At 37.6% G+C, this 23,480-nt stretch overlaps 1 protein-coding gene and 1 pseudogene across 4 annotated transcripts in view; both read right to left on the reverse strand.

Annotated features, from left to right (window-relative positions):
- AHCTF1 (AT-hook containing transcription factor 1) overlaps positions 1–23,480 on the reverse strand; it is a 77,245-nt gene that overhangs the window by 34,453 nt on the left and 19,312 nt on the right. For 3 of the 4 annotated variants that reach the window (XM_038542784.1, XM_038542782.1, XM_038542785.1), the window contains 12 exons: positions 21,333–21,540; positions 19,615–19,731; positions 15,003–15,087; positions 13,248–13,398; positions 11,703–11,835; positions 11,440–11,621; positions 10,867–10,928; positions 9,912–10,040; positions 4,543–4,633; positions 3,251–3,340; positions 905–1,045; positions 157–261 (listed from right to left, as the gene is read on the reverse strand). In XM_038542784.1, coding sequence (XP_038398712.1) covers positions 157–261; positions 905–1,045; positions 3,251–3,340; positions 4,543–4,633; positions 9,912–10,040; positions 10,867–10,928; positions 11,440–11,621; positions 11,703–11,835; positions 13,248–13,398; positions 15,003–15,087; positions 19,615–19,731; positions 21,333–21,540 — 1,494 coding nt within the window. The remainder of the gene's footprint in view (positions 1–156; positions 262–904; positions 1,046–3,250; positions 3,341–4,542; positions 4,634–9,911; positions 10,041–10,866; positions 10,929–11,439; positions 11,622–11,702; positions 11,836–13,247; positions 13,399–15,002; positions 15,088–19,614; positions 19,732–21,332; positions 21,541–23,480) is intronic. The other variant, XM_038542781.1, reaches the window with a different exon arrangement.
- Positions 1,569–1,718, reverse strand: LOC119872759 (annotated as a pseudogene).

The raw sequence follows: 23,480 nt of genomic DNA on the forward strand, positions 1-23,480 counted from the left end.
ATCAAGCATGGGGCAAGGCACTTGAGATACAAACTAAGACTAGAAGAAAACGTAAGAGAGGTGGCAGAAGAAAGGAAATCTGAAAAGTACAACAACCAAATGATAGAGACTAAAGAACGTTTCCATTAGCATCTACAGATTCAATAAATGTTTTACCTAAGCCCTCTGGTAAAAGCCCAGAATGACAGAACCAAAGCACCACTTGCGTGTACTGGCAGATGAGCCGGGTAACCAGGCACTTTTTGTGTAAGTCCATGAGACCTGTGAAGAGTGGAACACCAGTTGTGTAATGTTCAATTTATCAGCCACAAACGACAAATCAAGACACTGGACAGTTCTCAAAAACGAATTATCTGGTGACCTTTAATAGCATACATGGGTTTTTAAACACACTTAGCTTGAAAAAATAACCTCCAAAATGCTGAACTAAGTAACTTAATGACTAGGCAATTAAGGTGAACCAGCTTCCACCTTAGCTACATTTCCATTTACCTAGTTTCAGAAGTCAAATGTAGACATTAATGTAAACTAGTACAGTAATAACAATGTAGGTTGTTCAAACCAGGCTTTTAAGTAAAATTAGCAATCTTGGTTAAATGGCAAAACAGAGACAAACATTTACAAGGATTTCTGTGAATAAAAATTTATATATAAGAATTCAAAACTCTACTGGAAGTTCATACACGCTACCTTAACAGGAAGTTTAACCGTCAAATTTCCCAACTTGTATAAGCATGGGCTCATGGCACATCTAATAATGTTCTGTGGTTTCCATTTAAAAATAAGTAAGTAAAAATAAATTAAAAAGGCCTCTTTGCACTTTGCACAATGATGCATCTAAGACATCTATTCTTTCTTGGAGTAAAATCTAAATTAACTCATTCATGTAAGATAAACAGCACACCTCTCTCGGTGATCTCTTGGGCCTCTGTGGTAAAACAGTTTAAGACGGAATTAAGGTTGCTGAGAAGCAGGTGGCACTGTTGGAGAGACTGTATGGTCTGTGGGTCTATGAATCGACACGAACCATCAAATAGTGGTGTACCTTGTGGGATAAAATACAAGATTGGTTCTGACACAATACATCTGAGTTACTTAAAATCACAAACAAGATTTCTCAAACTCCTATTAATTACAGAATTAGACTACACATTAGATTTACAAAAACAAGGTTGAAATGGCAAATGATCTCAAGAAACCCAGAAGAGACAAATACAAATTCCTAGTTTTTTAAGACACAGAATGAACAATGGGATCAGAAGAAGGGGATGGAGAGTCAACGGGAGATTGACTAGAAATTAGTTCTAATCATTAAATGCTTCTCCCTCGAAGAAATCTTTCATATCAGATCTTTTATGTCCCATGATGTTTTTGTGATGATTTTATAAGCACTTTTTCCACCTCCAGTTTTCAAAAGTGATTAAGACTCAAAGACTTATTAAAATAAAATCGCATGCTTGTTACAAGTCATTGTAGACTTGATTATCCTTTCATTTTAAACTCAACAATGAGTTTACAAATTCATTTTTTGGGAAAAAAATGGGTATTTTAGTTGCTACTGGCTACATCTTTTAGGTAAGATTTAATTACATTAATATTTAATGGGTAATTAGAAACCAGAAAACAGATGTTAATTAGAAATCCTTCCTCAAATCAATTAGCAATAATCACGCCTCGGATAAACCTCATTGGCTACGATACTGCCACTGTGCAAAGCTTCCTTCTTCAAATCAAATGATTTCCTTTACTTCCAATACATTTATTTTTTTCTTCCAATACATTTAATATGCTACACTTTGTATTTTAATTATATTTAGATTAAAAAAAAAAAAAAACAACTCCATTTGGGACACCTGGGTGGCTCAGCGGTTGAGCGTCTGCCTTCAGCTCGGGGCATGATCCCGGGTTCCTGGGTTCAAGTCTCGCATCAGGCTCCCCTTGAGGAACCTGCTTCTCCCTCTGCCTATATCTCTGCCTCTCTCGATGTCTCTCATGAATGAATTAATAATTAAAAACAAAAAAACTCCATTAACCAGTAATGAAGCTCAAGGCAGCAGTAATGGCTGAGTTACCAGGTTCAAACCTGAAGTACCACACATTATGCTCAAAGTATAACAAAGGCATATAATTTATGAATGGATCTGAATTTTTTTACATGAATTACATAACCAGTCCTAAAGACATTTTCCTCTAAAAAAAAATACATTTTTTTAACCCTGACTCTGAAATACCAGGTGTTTGTTCCTCACTTTAACCGATTACTGAAATACTTAAAATTATTTCATGTTTAAAAGTTTCATAAATATGGCCTAAAATACCATAGAACCCCATGTCTTCCTAGTAACACGGCAGCAGATTCTCTACTATGAGTAACTTATTTATACAGTACACTTACTCATTCATCATTGACACATGATAGAAATAGCAAAAACAAATACTTCTAAATGAACTTAAATCTTACTTTTATGTACAGGGCAATCATATACCCTGAACATCATTTTTGCACAAAATGGGTTTTTGATATTTATAGGACACCTCAAAACTCAAAGTGTATGACAGACGAGTAAGACTGTCAAGAAGAAAGATTACTTCAAATGACTGATGACATCTGTTAGAAGATGGAGGTTTTTTTTGCCCTCCTATTCAGTTGTTTTATAGTCATAAATATTTTAAGTAGAAAGTGAGTAAGCAGAGGAGCTTCTGAGGTTACCTGGCACATTCTCCTAACTCTATCTTCAGCATCCTTCATAAATTCATCTACTAAGATCAAAGATAAGGTTTAACTCTGAAACTCAGTATTGCAGACATACTAACATGTTGCCAGTTTAACAATCTGTTGCAAAATCTTGCTCAAAAAAATAAATTTGTCAGGGTGCCTGATTGGCTCAGTGGTAGAGCTTGGGACTCCTGATCTTGAGATTATAAGTTTGAGCCCAACACTGGGTATAGAAATTACTTAAAAATAAAATCTTTAAGAGAAATGGTTTTCAGGAGCTTGGGTAAATGTCTGCCTTCTGCTTGGGTCATGATCCCAGGGTCCTGGGATTGAGTCCTGTGTGGGGCTCCCTGCCTGGTGGGGAGGCTGCTTCTCCCTCTGCCTCTGCTGCTCCTCTTGCTTGTGCTAACTCTCTCTTTCTCAAATAAATAAAATCCTTAAAAAAAAATGGTTTACAAGTTCCAAAGTGAGTAAGTTATTATCGTCATGTACTTAAAACATAAACCAAGGTTAATTTTTTAATGTAATACTTACATAGTCTGTCAAATTCCTCTTTTGTAAAAACCACTTTATTCCATGTCCATTCAAGAACAAAACGCAGATTAGCAGCAGAATTTGGTTGCTCTTATTTGTAAATATCAATGGGGAGGGAGGGAGAATAATTACAAACAAAAAAATTAGTAACTCCAGTGGGGAAACCTGACAGAGACCACACTGAGCAATGCCATCATCAACACTGACAAGAGACACAAACTGGTACCAAGCCCAAGAGATACAGCAAGGAGAACATCACTTCATGTAGTGCGGCTGTGAAAAATGTAAAATCTCCATCTAATTATGAGGAAAAATTAACAAACACATTGAAAGGCTGGAAAATTATAGGCTTATATTCTTTAAACATGCCAATTTCTTGAAAGATAAAAAGCCTAGGAATTGCATCAGAGTAAGAGAGATTAAAAGAACATAAACACTAAATGTAAAGCATATTGTGGGTTACATTCTGGACTCCCTATCCCTATAAATGCTACTGAGGACCTTACTGGCATGATTAGTAAGATTCCAATCAGATCTGGAAATCAGATAATAGCATGTATCAAGGTTTTCCTGTTTTTTTTTAAGTACAAAGTGGTTTTGTAATGAATGCTCTTGTTCTTGGGAAAAAAACTGAAATACAAGTCAAGGAACGTGATGTCCTCAACTTATTCTCAAATGACTCAGCAAAAATGTGTGTAGAGTGTTTTTAAAGAGGATACACAACAATGGGGATGAATTCCAGAGAATTTTGCTCAAGAGTCAAGCCCAAAAGTTATATATCTACTATATAAATTCATTTTTGAACATTTTGGAAATGACAAAATTACAGAAGTATAGAACAGACTGGTAGCTCCTGGGGCTTAGCGGTGGGGGGAGGCAGGTGTGGGGGACAATGTGGGGGTCCTGAGACATTGTACCAGAGGCTTACCAGATCTGCAGGGGGAGGGTGATAAAAGGGTATATAGGATCCCTCTACATAACGTCTTAAAATAGCAAGATGACTATAATTATCTCAAAGTTTAACTAAACTCTCCAAAGGAATTAATAATTTAGAAAATTTTAAATACAAAAGTACTTTTTTGTTAAAAATTATCATCTTGGGACGCCTGGGGGTGCTCAGTGGTTAAGTGCCTGCCTTTGGCCCAGGGTGTGATCCCGCGGTTCCCGGATGGAGTCCTACATGCTCCCTGCATGAACCCTGCTTCTCTCTCTGCTTGTGTCTCTGCCTCTCTCTGCGTGTCTTTCATGAATAATAAATAAAGTCTTTTAAAAAAAACAAACTAGCATCTTACCTTCTTTTGTCCACTTTTTGATACATCCAGTCAAAAGTCCCAGGCAACTTGTGTGGATCGCTGCTGACAATATAGCTTCTAACTGTTCTTCCTGAATCATACATTAAAAAAAGGGGGGAAAAATAGTAAGAAATGAAGATAAAGGATATCTGATTACAGACTCAAAGATAGCAAGTTCTGTAAGAATACAAACGTTTAGGGGCACCTGGGTGGCTCAGTTGGTTAAGCATCTGATACTTGGTTTCATCTCAGGTCATGATCTCTGGATCTTGGGATTGAGCCGCACTTTGGGCTCCATGCTCAGCTGGGGAGACTGCTAGAGATTTTCTCTCTCCCTTCTTCCCCTGCCTCCTGCCCCCCTGCATGCATGCTCTCTAAAATAAATAAATCTTAAAAAAAAAAAAAAAAAAAAGAACACCTACATTTAAAGGCTTATAAAATCATGACTCACTAGGTGGCTATAAACAAAAAGCCAGACAGTAACAATTATTGGTGGTAATACAGAATACCTGGAATCTCCATACACCGATGGTAAGGATGCAAGATGGTAAAGCCACTTTGGTAAACTGCCTTTAATACTGCATCACCTCATGACCCAGCAACTCCACACTCAAGAGAAATGAAAACACGTGCCCACACCAAAACTGTTCATGAAGCAACATTATTCATCATAGTCCCAAACTGGAAACAAGTCAAATGCCCATCAACTAAAGAACGAATAAATGAACTGCAGTACGTACATTCCTTACAGACATTACAGGACACAGACGTTAAACAAGACAAAGGGCTGACACATGCTACAACACAGATGAATTCGTATAAATAACAAGGAAGACTATGAAGACAGAAAACAGATGAATGGTTATCAAAAGCCAGGGGTGAGGAGGAGGGAGGAAAGAATATGGGGGTTTTGTGGGGGCAATAAGTGTTCTAAAACTGAATGTAGGGATAGGTGTACAATTCCATGGCTTATTATTATTATTTTTAAAGATTTTCTTTATTTATTTATGAGAGAGACAAAGAGAGAGGCAGAAACACAGGCAGAGGGAGAAGCAGGCTCCATGTAGGGAGCCCAACGTGGGACTCAATCCCGGGACTCCAGGCTCATGCTCCAAGCTGAAGGCAGACGCTTAACTGCTGAGCCACCCAGGCATCCCCCAGAGATTTATTAAAAACTATGGAATTACACATTTTAAGCAAGTGACTATAAGATATAGCTGTGTCTTAGTCTGTTACTTAAAATCATTACAAATCACACTGAATATCCAAGAAATCTGAATTCCATTCATTCAAGTAGCAAACTTTATTTTATTTTATTTTTATTCAAACTTTTTTAAATGAAAAAAGAGGAGTCAAACAGGAATAGAGGGGCTACAATATGATAAAGGTTCCCCTAAAATGAAGAAAGGCATGACCCCAAATTGGACTCCGGTAAAGCAATTTACATTGACATCAGGGACAAAATAAGAATGTCTGCTGGTACCATTATCTTTACACAGTTTGAAGAGGTTCTACCAAATGCTGTGAGAAGATGACAAAAAATGGAAAAAGAAAATAGAAGCCTGTATTTGCTGATGACTGCACATCTTGAAAATCTAAGAAATTCTAATGTGGTTAAATATATATTAAGTGAATATACAAAAATCAATTGCATTTTTTTGTACTGGCAATAACCATCCAGAAATGAATACATGAAAAATGTTCTACTAAAAAGAGCAAAACTATGGAACATTTAGGGATAAAAATCAGAATGAGATTTGTTAGAACTATAAACTCTTGCTGATAGAAAACCAACCCTGAATAAATGGGAACATATAACATTTACACTTGGACAAAATGATGATAAAAATATCAATACTCTCCAAAATCAATGTGAATATAACACTTTTCCAAAGAGAGTTTCGGGCAGCCCAGGTGGCTCAGTGGTTTAGTGCCGCCTTCAGCCCAGGGCGTGATCCTGAGTCCCGGGATTGAGTCCCATGTCAGACTCCCTGCATGGAGCCTACTTCTCCCTCTGCCTGTGTGTCTCTCTGCCTCTTTCTCTCTCTCTCTCTGTGTCTCTCATGAATAAATAAATAAAATCTTAAAAAAAAAAAAGAGTTCCAATGGGAGTGCTGGATAAAATCATCTTATAATTAATACAAAAGAATAAATGCCTATAAATTGAAAACTACGGAAAAAAAGGGGCCATATTAGCAAATATTAAAGCAGTATCTTAAAATGGCATAGAATTAGATGAGATTAAAGGGATGAAATAAAAACCCAGAAACAACGCGGTACAGACAGACACAGGAAATTAAATAAATGTGGTATGTCAGTCAGTAGAAGGATAAAAGGATATTCTGCATTCTAAGCTATAAGTGTATGTATAGCACAGCTGGACTCTTCATCATCTGGGAGAAAGAACAATCAACCTTTGATGCGACACACAAAGATAAACTGAAGCCTTAAATGTTAAAGAAACATTTAAATCTTACTTTTTTTTTTAAGATTTTATTTATTTATTCATGAGAAACAGGCAGAGACATAGGCAGAGGGAGAGCAGGCTCCCTACAGGGAGGGATATATATATATTTGACTACAAAAATATCAACTTGTATGTAGCAAAAGATACCATAAAACAAATCACAAGGAAAACAGTAGGGGGATATCTAGAAGACTGACAACAAAGATGATAAATATGTATCATAGATTTCCATAGCCAACCCAGTAAAAAAAGGATAAGACCTAAAATATGAAATTAACAGAATACTGACCAGCCAATAAAAATATAAATTGCACTTATATCTTCCTTTTTGTGTACATGAAGAAGGGATAAAGAGATGCATGAAAGAAAAGTAGACATAAAACCCATGCACTATATATTTAAACTAACAAATGATTACAAAGTGGACACTGACAAGACTACCACTCAGGTTTAGATTCAGAGTATTTGGCAGTAATGTGGAAGCCCTGTGTCTGCTGCCACCCAACCCTCCCGTCCACCGTGACAACCACAATCTCTCCCCTGCCTTCTGAAGCCATCATTTTCTTGCTTTTCTTTTTTGCTTTACCTCTACATGTGCATCTCTAAAAAATATAGTTAATTTGGTCTGTTCTAGGAATGAAGTTAAAAAAAAAAAAGATACAATGAAGAATGGTCAACAAAATATCAACAGTTTCATGCCTCCACACACTTTAGCCAATTTTCTAAATTCAAATTATTCATGTATTATTTATACATAATTGGAAAAAAACCCAAAATGCACTGGAACACCAGATTTAATCACAGAAAACATGAAATGCTGTTTTATTCACATGGCTGAACTATAAGTAATTTTTTTCTCATTTCAAATTTTTAAGATATTATTGCTTTAACTAAACTTGCCAATATGTAATTAGAAAAAAAAAATCTGTATCAGTAAGTTCCCTAAAACGAGAAAGTTAAATGGAGCACTTCAAGTGCTCAAGTCCCTGAAGACCATGAACAGTAAGTCCTCTGCCATCACCCAGCTGGAGCACCGGGCAGGGAAAGGCAGTCCAGTCCCTGACAGAAGGACAGTAGGGCCACCAGTGCCAGAGTTACCTAAGGTCTTTTAATGAACCCAAGTCAGAGCTGCATAAAGCTATCTTGAGTCTCGTGCTTTTTCTACTTGTCTTCTTGAGGGCAGGGAAATGGACACCTACTAGCCTGAATGTGTATGGCTGGAAATCAGCAGCCTCATAGTTGGATTGTGCTGTTTTATCAACAACAACCCTCAACGTATTCTTGGGCCATTAGACAGAAAGAACAAATATATCTCTTCTGCACAACATACTAGCAATTCTTCTGTAACTCTCACCTGGTAGATGGGTTAAAAAGACCATACAACTCATGATGAAATAAAGAAACCTCCAACTGCTGTAGCCTTTCTGAAAAAAGATCTTGCTATCTATGGATAACGATGGAACACAGCCATTTACTTTCTGCCTCTGTATCATCACCAGATCCCAATGAATGATTGTTAAAAGAGCAGAGGAAGGTATCAATTGAGGGCAAAGAAAAGAGGAAGACACCATGGGGCAAGACAGGTCACCCAAATCTGTGAACAGTAGTAATAAGGAAAGGTGATGGACCCAGCGATGTGATGGAAACTGTGTCCTCAGGTCCTCACAGAGGGGAGTGGTGTGAGAACAGAGTTGGGGTAGCTCTCCGAGCAGTCAGCCTAAGTTATTGGAGAGACCACACACAGAGAAATTGGGGGCAAGGGTGGTCAGACATAGGGCTGGAAGCAGGCAACAGGTAGACAGTCTACAAAATAGCCACTCACATACCCTCATTTTACAGAAACTTGGAACCTTCTCACAGGCTTTCAGAAGATACTGGATTCAAATAAAGCAGTGATTCTCAAAACACTGCATCAGAATCACATCAAGAGGGCGCCTGGGTGGCTCAGCAATTGAGCGTCTGCCTTTGACCCAGGGCATGGTCCTGCAGTCCTGGGATCGAGTCCCATTTGGGCTCGCCTTGGGGACCCTGCTTCTCCCTCTGCCTATTATCTCTGCCTCTCTCTGTCTCTCATGGGTAAATAAATAAAATCTTAAAGGAGGAGAAACAGGCTCCTTATCGGGAGCCCAATGTGGGACTCAATCCTGGCACCTGAGGGTCTCACCCGGAACCAAAGGCAGACGCTCAATCATTGAGCCACCCAGGCATTTCTTTTTAAAAAGATATTTATTTATTTGAGAGAGACCAAGACAGTGCCAGCGAGCAGGGGGAGGGACAGAGGGAGAGAAGTAGATTCCCCACTGAGCAAGGAGCCCAGGCAGGGCTTGATCCCAGGACCCTGAGATCATGACCTGAGCCAAAATCAAGAGTTGGACGCTTAACTAACTGCGCCATGGTGCCCCCACATCAAAGGCTTCTTAAAACACTGAGTGCTGGGCTCTACTCCTGAATTTCTGACTCAATACTCCAATGATAAAAACCAAGAACAAGCTCCCAGTGATCACATACTTTTGTTCTATACCATGAGATTTACTAGTAAATCCAAGACGATTTTCACTCATGTGGTCTTGTTCCCTTGCACCTGTGCAGTTCTCACAGGAGCTGGAAAATGGCTCCCGGCCTCTTATAACAACTTCTATTCATGACGTGCCTGAGGCTGCCATGATGGGCCTCCTGTCCTATGGCCTTCTGTACAGCTAAGTGAATCTGGTGCCAAGTTATGGCCTACCGAGTCCTGGGATTACGTATTTTAAGCCAAACATAAGACCACAGCTACTGATCACACAGAGTGAGCATTACACTACTTAATCTACTTTTGCAGAAATTATCTAGCAGATTTTAATTATGATAGAAAGCTAATAATGTGACTCAGAAGGAACAAGAGCATTCGACATCATCTCACCTGACTTAAACTGGATGGGTGAGTATCATTAAGTCTTGGTGACAGAAGGCCAGCCATAAGACACCGATTATAGCCATCAGGTATGAATTCACTCAGAGATGCTCCTGACTTCTTCAAAAACCTCAATGTCTGTGAAAATTGATGAATAAATACCAATCAACACACAATCTGAAATAATCAAATTTAAGAAGTTAATAAACTCATCACTCTACTTTATACTTAACATTTTGATACTGATTGGAAATTGTAAAAGACTCTCACTTCTTGCAAGGAAAAAGGTTTATGGGTTGAGCTAAACCAATACATGCTAGTTATGAATAAATCACTGATAAGGGTACTTTGGGTGGCTTTGTTTTTATGATGGGTAAGCCTATCACTTCTAAAGCTGACACTCAGTGACAACAGATCTTAATGAACGAACACCCCCCGCACCCCACACACAGCCCTGCAGTTTATTCCTCCTGATCTAATGTAAAAGAGTTAATATGAAGTATAGATATGGCATTCATGCACATCTAGCAGATTATCAACCTCGAAATCTGCCACTTTGTGTTTTCCTGGAAAAGTCTTTTTCGATCTATAGTCGAAATTACCCACTCCATGGCAGGCACTGTGCTAGGCACCTTCTTTGAGTTACTCCACTTATTCATAAACTTCCTGAGATGAAAGAGGAGAATTAAGAGTAAGAATAAAAAGGGATATATATTGTTAAGGCACTGACCTACTTTGCTCTTTTCCTTAAGGTTCAAGTAGCTAACATCCACACAACCCCAATACTTCTTCTGGGAGGTTGCCATCAGTAACTGATGCTACTAGTTGCTCATATCACAAACCTAGCAGAAGCTACCATTTAAGCTGAAACAACAGTTTATATAATTAACACTAAATAAAGTTTAAATCTGTAATCTGACTTTAGTTCAGTAAGATACACTCTATCTACATAGTTGTTACCTACCTCCTTTTGAAAGCCATTACAAGTTACATGAACAATTCCTGAGTTTAACAAACAAGTCGCATCTAAAACAAAGATGTAAAAAAAAAAATCTGTTTACATATTATATTTTAGATGGCATTAATAAAACATTTATCCTAACAAGAGACTGCTAGGCAAGATATCAAAATTATTACATACAATAAATTTTAAAATAATTTTTCCAGATATTTCTATCCTGATAAGATACCAAACTTCAACATAAATAATAGTTATCTTTTCTAGCAAATCAATAGTGGTAATTTTTTCATAAAACATCCAAGTATTAAAATTCTCATGTACATATCAAATTAATTTCCTAAGCATACCCATGTATTAACTAACGGTAATGAGATATGACCAGGTAACTATATACATACATACATACGTACATATATATACACACACATACACGCATACACACACCCACGTATACTACACACTATGTATTGCCCATTTATGTACGCACACACACACACTATACATATATATATATTACACACAGACATCCTTGTGTGTATTATTTTTCTCAAAAGGTAATGTTAAGGAAATACATACCAAAATTGTAAATATTTGCGTTAAAAAACTGCTCAGGAGGTGGATATGAAGGAGGGATTCCTCGACTTAAGCTTCTCTCATTTACTAGTACATCCAAGATGTAATGTGGGTAAGTCTTATTCACAACAGACTCCAGTGACCACAATGCAAAATAAGAGCAATTATGCAGATACTCTCCTGATCTAAAAGAAAATTTTACAAAATTATCAAATCACTGAGCTGCCACACATACAAATACAAAAAAAGAGAGGGAGAAATCATACCTTAATGAATCTGGCATTTGTGCATGATACCAACGATTTATGTCAAAAAGCCCTAAATACATAGAGGGCTTTCCTTGTCCATATATATTCACCTGCCAGGTAAAGACTGAAACACTAGTGTCAGGAGACAGAGCTAAAAGAAAGAATATAATTTTTATACATTGAGTAATCACAAAGTAAAATGATCTCAAATAAAATTTTAGCAACATTTTCTCATAAATTATGAAGTTTTAATCATACTTGATATGTCAAAGCACATTTCTATCACTCATTCTGTAAGTGGTATCTTTAGATCTTGTAAAGATATATCTTATATCTTTACTGTTTCTCCATTTCAAGAAGATTTCATTAAAAAGTACTAACCAGCAAAGTTATTCCTGGTTTGTTTTCGTTTAACATTTTGGCAACTTTGAGGTACTAGAGGGAAAAGCAGACAATTATCCTTCTCCTAACAAGGGCACACAGCCAGTACCAGAGATTGTCAATACCGAAAATGGAAGCTGTGAGGCACCCAGCTTTCTAGTGGAGAAGGGCTGCTCCAACTCTATGGGAAGGGGAGTGAGGGGATAGAGACAAGCACCTGGACAGTGGTTGTGGGGAACAGAAAGACAAGAACAAGTAGGAGGCATCAACAAGTAAGAGGCATCAACAAGAGAGAAAAAAGCAAACATCTGAGACACAACTAATGGAAAACATAAAAGCAGAGAGGAGTAGGGAATAAGAGGTAGAGTCTGAAGAGTGGTATTCTGGGCACTTTTAGCTGGATGTGAAGACTGGACCACAAACACAGACGTAGGAGAGGCACAGAGGATGTACCCAGGATGGAGGAGCTACCCATGAGAGTGAATCCCAATTTAAACACACACAAACAGGACTCTACTCTAGGGAACATGCCCAGAGCTGAATGAACCTACCCCAGGACCATATTTCTTTTTCACAGCCACCCTTTGCAAAAAGTACAACTGTATTATTCCACTCATAGGTGGGTAAAGGGAGGCTCAGAAATGTTAAATAATTTGTCAAGGGTTACAACTAGTGACAGAGCTGACATCTGAAGCTACATTAGATTCCAAAATCTATGGCATTTTTACTGTGCAAGGGTTGTTTAGCAGGAAAAAGGGAGGATACTAAACGAAAGAGAAAAACTAAAGACAACCAAGTCATGTTTGCCATTTGTGTCAAAAAATACACAAGGAACCATTATTTTGACTATTCATACTAGTCAAAACTAGAGACCATTCTTGTATGTTTAGAGAGCTGGATTAAAATACAATGGTCCCCCCCCCCCCCAAAAAATACAATGGTCCCTCATTTAAGGGTCCTTTGATCTACTCTACTTGGGTTCTGCACAGCAAACTGGAAAGTAAGAAATACCAAGTATCTCATACAGACCCCTAAAGCAATTCTATAATCAGTATTCCAATTTTTTTTAACTGCCAGGAGTATGAAATATTGCTAAAAAGCAATATCTGTCATAAATCTTAAATCAAGATAAATATTAAAATCAAGCATTCCACAAGACATATAAGACTGCTTTTAACCAACCTTCATTCATACCTTCCTCTCTGTCGCCATGATATCGATATTTCTCTATACTCTGGCACCCCAAAAGTTTGGTATTACTAGTCTGTCCCCTCAAAGGAAACATGCCACCTGTGAGGTCCAGTGTGTATCTCTCTTCACAGTACTCTAATCCCTGAAACATAAAATGTACACAAATCTCTATCTTAATAGAATTCTAAGCCAGAAGACATTAAAAAATTAAATGTTCTCTGAATTTAAAAATTTTTCATACAATACAAAGAAAACACAAACTTAAAGAATAAAGAGAACAAATCACAGAAAAAGGCTCTGAAATTTTATATGGCTTAAACACAAACAAAAGGCTAAACTCAGTCTCTTAAAAATAGTAACCAACAAACCTTCTAAGGCAGTTATCAAACACGAAAACCTTCATGTATTTTCAGCTAGAGTGTAAACTGGACTAACCATCACAATTATGTACAAATATACTCAGGCCAGCAAACCTCTTCCTGTGTTCTCAGTGAAATTCTTGCTCTAGAATAGCAGCTCGTAAATTTTTTTTGCTCATCAATCTCTTTAAGAATCTAACAAAAGCTGAGGCACCTGCGTGGCATAGTCAGTTGAGTGCATGAGTCTTGGTTTTGGTTCAGGTCGTGGTTTCATGGTTGTGGAATCGAGACCCTCTTTGGGTTCCACGCTCAGTTTAGAGTCTGCTTAGGATTCTCTCTCTCTCCCTCTACCTACCCCTCCTACCCACCATGCACATGCATGTGCTCTCTCTCAAATAGATACATCTTTAGGGGGAAAAACAATCTAACAAAAGCTATGAAACTTTTCCCAGAAAAATGCATAATCATAAAAATGTTACATATAATTCATGGATTCTTTAAAGCCCATCCACATAACCTCAAACACTAGGTTAAGAAACCCTATTCTATACAAAGAAATGTAGGGGCAACATGGCTATTAGCAGCATGCCACTTTTTCTTGAAGAATTCAGCTAGAAAAACAGTCACCTGAAAGGCTAATGTACTTATCCTTTTTTAGAAGTGGAAAGACCATTTTTTTTAATTTAAGAAATTGTATTTACTTTTATAAAGATTTTTATTTTTATTTTTTTTTAGATTTTTTTTTTTTTTAGATTTTTATTTTTAAATGGGGTGCCTGGGTGGCTTAGTCAGTTGAGCATCTGACTCTTGATTTCAGCTCAGGTCATGATCTTGGGATTGTGAGATTGAGCCCTGCATTGGGCTCCATGCTAAATGTGGACCCTGCTAAAGATTCTCTCTCTCCCTCTGCTCCCTACCTCACTTGCACTCTCTCTTTCAAAAACACAACAAAAAAAGATTTTAAGTAATCTCTACACCCAGCGTGGGGCTCCAACTCACAACCCTGAGATCAAGAGTTGCATGCTCCACCGACTGAGCCAGCCAAGTGCCCCACAACTGTTTATAAAGTCACCCCATGGCTTACTGCTTGATATATTAGAGCAACAAAGTGGACCTCTTTTTCCTGAGTATCAATTAGGTCACAAGATGAGTCTTGCTCAATCCCTTCATTTCAGATGAAAATGATAGGTGGGTGAGTTAAGAGGGCTACCTTGGTAAAACAGCTAGTCTTCTGATCCCTAATCTAACACTTTTCTTCATTACACTGTGAATACAGCATTAACTTGAATAGAAGAATAACTTTTCAATATGTTATTATCTTCAAGACTAAAATAGGCAAACAATGATAAAAATGGTCATAATGAACCCATATTCCCAGTACATTTACCTCATACAAGACTTGCCCTGATGCCAAACACTTTCTATCACCAAAGGCCAGCTGAAGTAGATGTAAACTCAAAACATCCCCTTCACTGAAAGAAACAGAAACGAGCTGAGAAGAAACACTAAAGATCCTTTTAACACATTGAGTATCTCTTTCTGTCCAGTAGACAATATTGAGCGCACATGACAAATTGAAGGTCAATGTGAAGAACTTACCTTTATTTGGTCGTTTTCACAAAATGCACTCCTCTGAAACAATAACTAATTTTTATCTGTAACAGATTCCAATTAACTTAAGCTGATGTTATTTGCACATTTCAGGTGACCCCTTCCGTGGCAGAGATCATAAGCGTTTACCCAACATTCCTTCTCCCCATCTTTAACAGGTGTGCTCTAGTTAGGCACATGGCTATCTGAAACATTTCCCAGCTTCCTTTAAGATGGATGCAGCAGGCCCACGTTCTGGCCAACAGGATATAAACAGAATTATCCCATGGCAACTACAGAAAACCCTCTTTAGAGGACTGCCTGTCCTTTGCTTCTTCTTCCTGGTCTCTTCCTCCACCTTGCTAGGCTTCTACCTCAAATGAAGAAGTAAGTTGCTGCCCTGAATCACAGAATGAGGGCTCCAGAATATGAATAGAAGGCAAAGATACCAAATCAACTCTTCACTGCTCAAGTACAGTATGCAGTAAGTATTAAGACCACTGATTTCCATATTGTCTGAATTTGAATTCTTATTCTTTTTGGCTGATCCTTCTTAAAACACATATTCTACTTGGCCTCCAGGATGTCACACAATCTTCATGTTCCTTACACTACACTACCCTTAGTCCTCTGCTGGCTGTTCTACCCTCTGAGGCTTCTCCACCATCAATTATCTTCAAGTGCAGAAAGGTTTCTAGCTCCCTTCTCTGTTCTCACTCTGGGCTGGTGGTTCTCTATCTTGTTTGCTTATTATTAGAATCACCAGAGGAGCTTTGAAAAAATACTTATGCTTAAACCCAATCACCAGAAATTGATTTAATTGGTCTGATCTAGCCAGACCAAATTCAAACACTTACTTTATCCTCCCTATATAAATTAGTTCTACTCTTCTGACCTCATCTGTGACCTATATATACATTCTACCCTTTACTACTCTTCTTGCTGTGTGCCTTGAGACATTTTTCTAAGGCCTTTGCATTCTTTTCCCCAGATTACCTCCATGGCTCTCCTACCGACATGCCCCAACTTCTTTCAAATCTCCCCAACTATACTATCTAAAAGAACAGTTCCCTACACCATATTCTAGATCTCCTCTCCCAGTTTTATTTTTCTGTATTTAACATCAATACTCGAAATTATATGAAATATATGCACTAGTATATTTATGAAATGTAGTCACCGAAATATAACATCTAGAAGTACAGAAACTTATTGGTGTTATGCATCACTACATTTTCTACAACAGTCACTAGCACATATAATCACTTAATGATTTTGTGGAATGAATAAACATATGGACATGAAACAAAAACAAATAATCTCTAAAAGACCAAATACTAAAGATAAACTGTATACAACCAACATTAAAGGGAACAACAGAAAAAAAAATAAAAAATAAAAAAAAATAAAGGGAACAACAGTTTTTTCATTCCCCTTTCCAGATTACAAAATTAACATGGCTTTTATTCTAATTGATGAGCACCATGGCAACAATTTAAAATCGATACTCATGTAATTCCGTGATGGTATAATCACTTTACAAGTGATTCTTTTGGTTTTCCTTTTTTATTCTGTTTATATAATCATTCTGATGGAGAAAAGGAAGGACCATATCACCTGTCTTTCTAATTGAGACTTATACTTCATATTATTTTCATCCACTTATAATACTAATGCCATCTACTTATACATACCAACATGTGTATAAGCATTAGTTATGTGTGTAAGTACTATTTGCATATGTCTATGACTATTATTTATACATGTGTATACATATTATTTGTATATGTGTACATATGTATTTTTATTTTGTATTGTTCACATATATACATAAGCAAATGTAAATAATCTTATATGTAATATCCAGGAGCTTACAGACTGCTCTATGTCTACCCACAGACCACATGTCAGGAACTCTGCTTTAAATCATATTACATGGGACACCTGGGTGGCTCAGTGGTTGAGCATCTGCCTTCAGCTCAGGGCATGATCCCAGGGTCCTAGGATCGAGTCCCACATCAGGCACAGGGAGCCCACTTCTCCCTCTGCCTGTGTCTCTCATGAATAAATAAAATCTTAAAAAAAAAAAAAATCACATTACATACATATACCAATATATATCACAGCCTTCATCAAATTCTCAAAGAGGTCCATGATCTACTAATTTAAGGGCCCAAATCAAAGACTAGAAGTGCACAAAAATACCCCTCTCAAAAATATTTCACATCAATAATACCAACAAATGCAAAGTAAATCATGTAGGAATAAATAATCCAACTTATCAATTAAATTAACCCTGTCCTATTAAAAGGATATACAGAATACTAGGAAGTGGTTTAAAAGTCACTACAGAATTGTTCCCTTGGGTTATTTATTTGGTGTGTTGTGGATAATAAAGATAAGTAAACACAGGGCATCACTGTAAGAGAAACAGAAACAGTATATTCTGCCCATAGTTTAGACTGGGATTCATTTGTGCTTCAAATGCAAATACAGTTGACCCTTGAACTGTTGGGGCTATCTGTATGCAGTTTTTTTTTTTTTTTTTTTTTCAATAAATACAACGGGAAATTTTTGGGAGATTTGTGACAATTTGAAAAAACCTGCAGATGAATCGCACAGCATAGATATACTCAAAAAATTAAGCAAAACCGGGACGCCTGGGTGGCTCAGTGATTTAGTGCCTGCCTTTGGCCCAGGGCATGATCCTGGGGTCCCAGGATCAAGTCCCACATCAGGCTCCCTGCGTGGAGCCTGCTCCTCCCTCTGCCTATGTCTCTGCCTCTCTCTCTCTCTCTCTCTCTGTGTGTCTCTCATGAATAAATAAATAAAATCTTTAAAAAAAAAAAATTAAGCAAAACCTTAGGCATTATTTTAAGAATATAGTATATAACACATTTAACACACAAAATATGTGCTGTTGATATTTATTCATTTGGCTTCTGGTCAACAGTAGGCTATGAGTAGCTAAATTTTGGGGGTGTGGTGGGGGAGGTCAAAAGTTGTATGTGGATTTCTAATGGCACAAGGGGGTCAGAGTCCCTCTCCCACACTGTTCAAGAATGTGCTGTAGACAGCTCTGAAAACTATTTCAAAAAGGACAAAGAGAAGTGCATACAGTTCACAAGAATTTACAAAAGAAAGTCAGAAACAGAATATTCAGATACCTTTATGATTGTAAGAACAGAGTAGGCACCACTTACAGATAATAACTAAAAGAATCAAGAGTGGTATGGTAAAAAAAAAAAAAAAAAAAAGAATGCAGACTTATTCACCAAGTTCCAAAATAAGAGAAAAACACTCCAGAGTTTAGTGTGAGAAATTCAGAGGTTATAAAATACAAAAACCCACATAAAGAATAAAAAATTAATAGAACTTATACTAAGAAGACAGTTCTAGGAGGAAAAATAAACAGAATACAATTGTTTAGATAAAAGTCCCCTTGCATTCCCCACCATTGAGAGCCCTCACAGGGCACATCCCTCCAACTGTTGCCCACACTACACTCAGATGAACAGAAATGGGTTTCACTCAATGAGGGGTAGCCCAAGAGCAGTCTCCATATTTTCATTTTGATATTTTTCCAGGATTGACAAAGTTCAAAGTGGCAAATCAATTCTTCTTTTCCTGACTTACTACAGAGGAAGGCAAGACCAAACCAAGTGGGGACATCTAACACAAAAATCCAAACTGATCACGATTCAGGTCCCTAGAGCCCAAGGCAGAATGGACTTGGGGAGAGAAAGTACTAGGAACCATGCATTACCACCACCACCACCACCACAGCATTTATATTACAAGATCAACTGTTTCCCTAATCATTCAAGAAAGAACAAAACGAAAGAAAAACAGAACATCAACGTACTATTCTAACTGAACAAACTTAACTAGTTTGATCAGTTGAAAGGAAAGATTTCTCATTAGCTTTAACTGGGACAAAATTAGATCTTATGACAGAGAAAAATTAACCAAGTTAATGAAGGAATATACTAAAAAAGGCAAACAGGAGGACCAGGGAGCAGAGTAAGGGTAAATAAAAATGAGAGAGGCATACTCAACAAAGAGAAAAAGAGAAATGAGATTTTTAAAAGTGTAAGAATGTTCTTGTGAAAGAATACAGAAGGCCACAAAAACTGTCTTAAGGCAATAAGGCTGCCCACCCACCTGTACTGGCTTACTATTGGAAATAGCATTCAAACACATCAAACAAGCACAATTTCTTACTGATATCTCAGAATTTACTCAACCACATAGAAACAATCCTTTAACTTTCAAAATCATTTCAACTACCACTTACTAATTCACTGAATTATCCAAAAAGAGACACTATACATAAAGCTTGCCAAAAGAAATTAACTGCTGCCTCATCTTTGACAAGTATTTTTAAAAACCACACGTGTCATGCTTACCTATCTTGTGTTGACTGAACCGCCCATAGGTAACAGCAATTACGAGGATCATTCTCAGGTTCTTGAAAAGTGACTGCATACACGGGGACTCTCCCACCTTCCAGCTGTGTGTAGTACCTGTAACAGGCACAGAAAGTACAACGGTTCCTACTTTTAAATTATAATTGCATGCAGAGCCAATAAAGGGTTCTCATGTGAGGATCTGGGTTAGGGCAACTACCGTTCACAGGATCATCTTATCTTCCAGAACACACAGGGTAGAGGACAGCAAGACAACGGACACAGATAGCACGGAAGGGCCAAAACCATGAACACGCACATGCACGCATATAGGAACTAGACCTTCCTGTCAGGGGAGCGTGCACCAGTGTGTATTGCTCCAGTGAGAGGTACTCAAGAAGAGATGAACATGGACACAACCCTCAATCTCAGCTGCTTGCATGTAGTCAGTTTCCCCATCACGATACCCCAACAAGTGAGAATCTGAAGATTTCCCATAAACCACTTAAAAAGCATAATTAGCCAAGAATGACAGAGCTGGGGAAAGACTGTAGAAGCCAAGTTCTCCAGGCATTCATGTAGGAGCAATTCAAAGACAAAAGCTGGTGAAAGATTCTCAAGCAAAGACCGTTGAGGTGGGCTTACCCTAGGGAGCTAGTAGGTAATAGCACTGCCAACTTCATGACTTAAATAAAATAAAGTTTAAAAAAGAATGTATTTTTAAGTCATCTCCACATCCCATGTGGGGATCGAACTCATGATCCCAAGATCAAGAGTCACACTCTTCCGACTAAGCCAGCCAGGTGCCCCCCTCAGCAGTTTTAACACCATAAATATTCATTTAAGAGGTGTCAGGGCACCTGGGGGGTGTACCTGTTTAAGTGTCTGACCCTTGGTTCTGTCTCAGGTTGTGACCTCAGGGTCATGGGATTGATCCCATCAAGCACCACACTCATCAGCATAGAGTCTGCTTGGCAGCTCTGCCCCCCACCCCTTCTCCCCCTGGCCCTCTCTGTAAAATTAAGTAAAATCATGAAGAGAGAAAAAAAAAAAAAAGTTATCAGTAACACTGGGGAAAGTTTAGACAGCATAAAAATTGTAAAACACGGTGACTTTCAACTTTGATTAAAAAAAAAAAAAAAAAAAAAGCGGGATCCCTGGGTGGCGCAGCAGTTTGGCGCCTGCCTTTGACCCAGGGCGCGATCCTGGAGACCCGGGATCGAATCCCACGTCGGGCTCCCGGTGCGTGGAGCCTGCTTCTCCCTCTGCCTATGTCTCTGCCTCTCTCTCTCTCTGTGTGTGTGACTATCATAAATAAATAAAAATTAAAAAAAAAAAAAAAAAAAAAAAAAAAAGCTTTTCTGGCAGCTGAGAACTAATCCTATTGGCCACTACTTTACACTCATGGTTATAAGGAAAAGTATTCCTGAAAGAATCCATACTGCACAAATATAGTTTAGAGTCATGTTTTACTAGTAACTGAAATGCCTTTTAAATATATACTGAGTCAACCTAAATTCACATGCTAAGTCATTCCTTTCTTGCATAAAGTTATGATTTCATGCAATGAACAATTTCTTCATATTGACTCATTCAATCATTAATCTATCATACCTTTTTCTCTTTTCTCGTGATAATTTCAAAATAGTAATAACTGAGTATGTTATATTTAGAAAGAAACTACCAATAATCAAGTAAGAGAAAAAAGTTGTACTTACTCTCTTTTCATGCTTTTCATATTCCAAAGAGCTAGATAACCATCAGAGAAGCCCACAGCGAGCTGGTTCGTCCTGCTGATATAGCGGAGAGCTGACACAGGGGTACCCGATGGGCTCACCAACTGGAAACACAGGTGGCGTCCCTCACGCATCACTGTCTCCCTGATGTGTGGCACTTCAGCCGGGATGCCAGACACAACTTCAAGGTCTAGAAAAACAAGATTAACAGATGCTAACAACCACAAGAGCAAATGTGTCACCCACTATTCAAGCTGTGGTCAATTAAAATCAGATTAATGCTAACAAAGCATGATGAACTATAAAATAGCCACCAATATCCAGTTAAATAATCTAATTTTCAAAATACATTTAATTATGTAATTTTTGAAACCCTCAAGCACATCACAAATATTATCTGAATCACATTTTTAAAAAAGGATCAAACAATTTCCTTAATCACAAACAAAGCTGATGGGTTTCCTTATTCAAATTTAGAACTAAGAACCTAAATGTTCCCCTTGGAGAAATGGCCAGTTCCAGGTCTGGGGCAGAAAATACGCAGGATAAGCCTAGTATATCTTGTGCCAGAAACCTAGGAAGCCTAAGGAGCATCTGTCAGACTACATGAAGGAGCTCTCATTAGTTTAAAAATTTTTTTTCTCTTGAACGTCAATAAACAATAAGTAAAGTAAATGAATGAAAGACATTAATTAAATATGCAAAGCCTCCTGAATTCCTGTCCTCTTCACCTACAAAAGACCTTACTAAACCATTTTAAGTAACTGGGTACTACCTCCTTACTCTGAAAATGAGTACTTGAAGAAATAGTAAGCATTTATCCTGCCCTGTCTGTACAGCCTATATTTCAGGGTAAGCAAATAGCCTTAGTTACTGAGAAAATTCTTCTTTAGAGTAACAGAATTTTAAAATCATCATTTTTGTGTCCCCTAATGAATTAAGAGATTTAGGTAATGATCTCGATAGATGAAACATTTAATTTAAATAGGGTTGGTTCAACCTTGGCTCTACTGACACTTTGGGTCAGATAAATCTTTGCTGAGGGGAATGGCCCTCTGCATCACAAGATAATCAACTGCATCCCTGGCCTCTGTCTACTAGATGCCAGTAGCACCATCACCTTCCAGGAGCAACAACCAAAAGGGTCTCCAAGACATTAAGAAAGATCCCCTGGTTGAGAATCACTGGTACAGACGTTGATGGGAAATGTTAACAAGGAAGGATCATGGTGTCATCATCTGAATCCACTGATCACTAAAGATGAAACAAGACACCATGTGCCTCCTGATGTGATACAATACACCATGTCCACCACTTCCGGAAGTGCCCTTGCCAAATGTCACATCTGAATCTAATCAAAGCTAACTTGCATTTGCAGAAAATACAAAATGTAAACGATACCACATAAAACCACCCTAAAAATTCCAAAATGTGGGGCAGTCTCTCAGATAAACTAATTTCTTAAGCAAGTCAGTAGTACTAAAAAGATCTTCTATAAAATTCCATCAAAACTATTTAATTCCTCTACCAATTTTCTATGAAGAGTAGTTTAAGCATATCTAATATCCACTAAGTTCATTTTTAGTTGTTATTTCTGCTAGTCAAGTCTTTTCATTTAAATTTTACCCAAGGTTAATCAGTCAGATCTTTGTACATAACAAATTTTAAGACAGTTTTTATCACTGGATTTTTCTTTTCCTTAAGTGTCCATGTGGCCTTAACTTTTGCCAAATCAAATTTTCTCAAGGCATATTTTACAGATTTAAAATTTTGTTCAGAAATCTAATTTGGTTCTTAAATTTCTGGTTAAATTCAATTTTTACTACTTGCAGTTTTAAGCAGTTCTACGCACTAACAATTTTTATTAGTTATGCTCATTATAAATTGGGATAAAATAATGATCATCTGTTTCTTAGCTGATCCATTGAGAAACATATTCTACCCTAATATTACAGGACTGCTTCAAATATCAAGAAGGTCCTCAAGATCAAATGGTCCTTTCCTGAAACTTCATAATGCATACTTTTAAAAAAGATTTTATGTATTTATTCAGGAGAGACACACAGAAAGAGGCAGAGACACAGGCAGAGGAAGAAGCAGCAGGCTCCTCATTGAGCAGGGAGCCTGATG

The sequence above is a fragment of the Canis lupus genome, chromosome 7 (genome assembly GCF_011100685.1).
Source record: "Canis lupus familiaris isolate Mischka breed German Shepherd chromosome 7, alternate assembly UU_Cfam_GSD_1.0, whole genome shotgun sequence".
In the NCBI taxonomy this organism is placed as follows: Eukaryota; Metazoa; Chordata; class Mammalia; order Carnivora; family Canidae; genus Canis; species Canis lupus.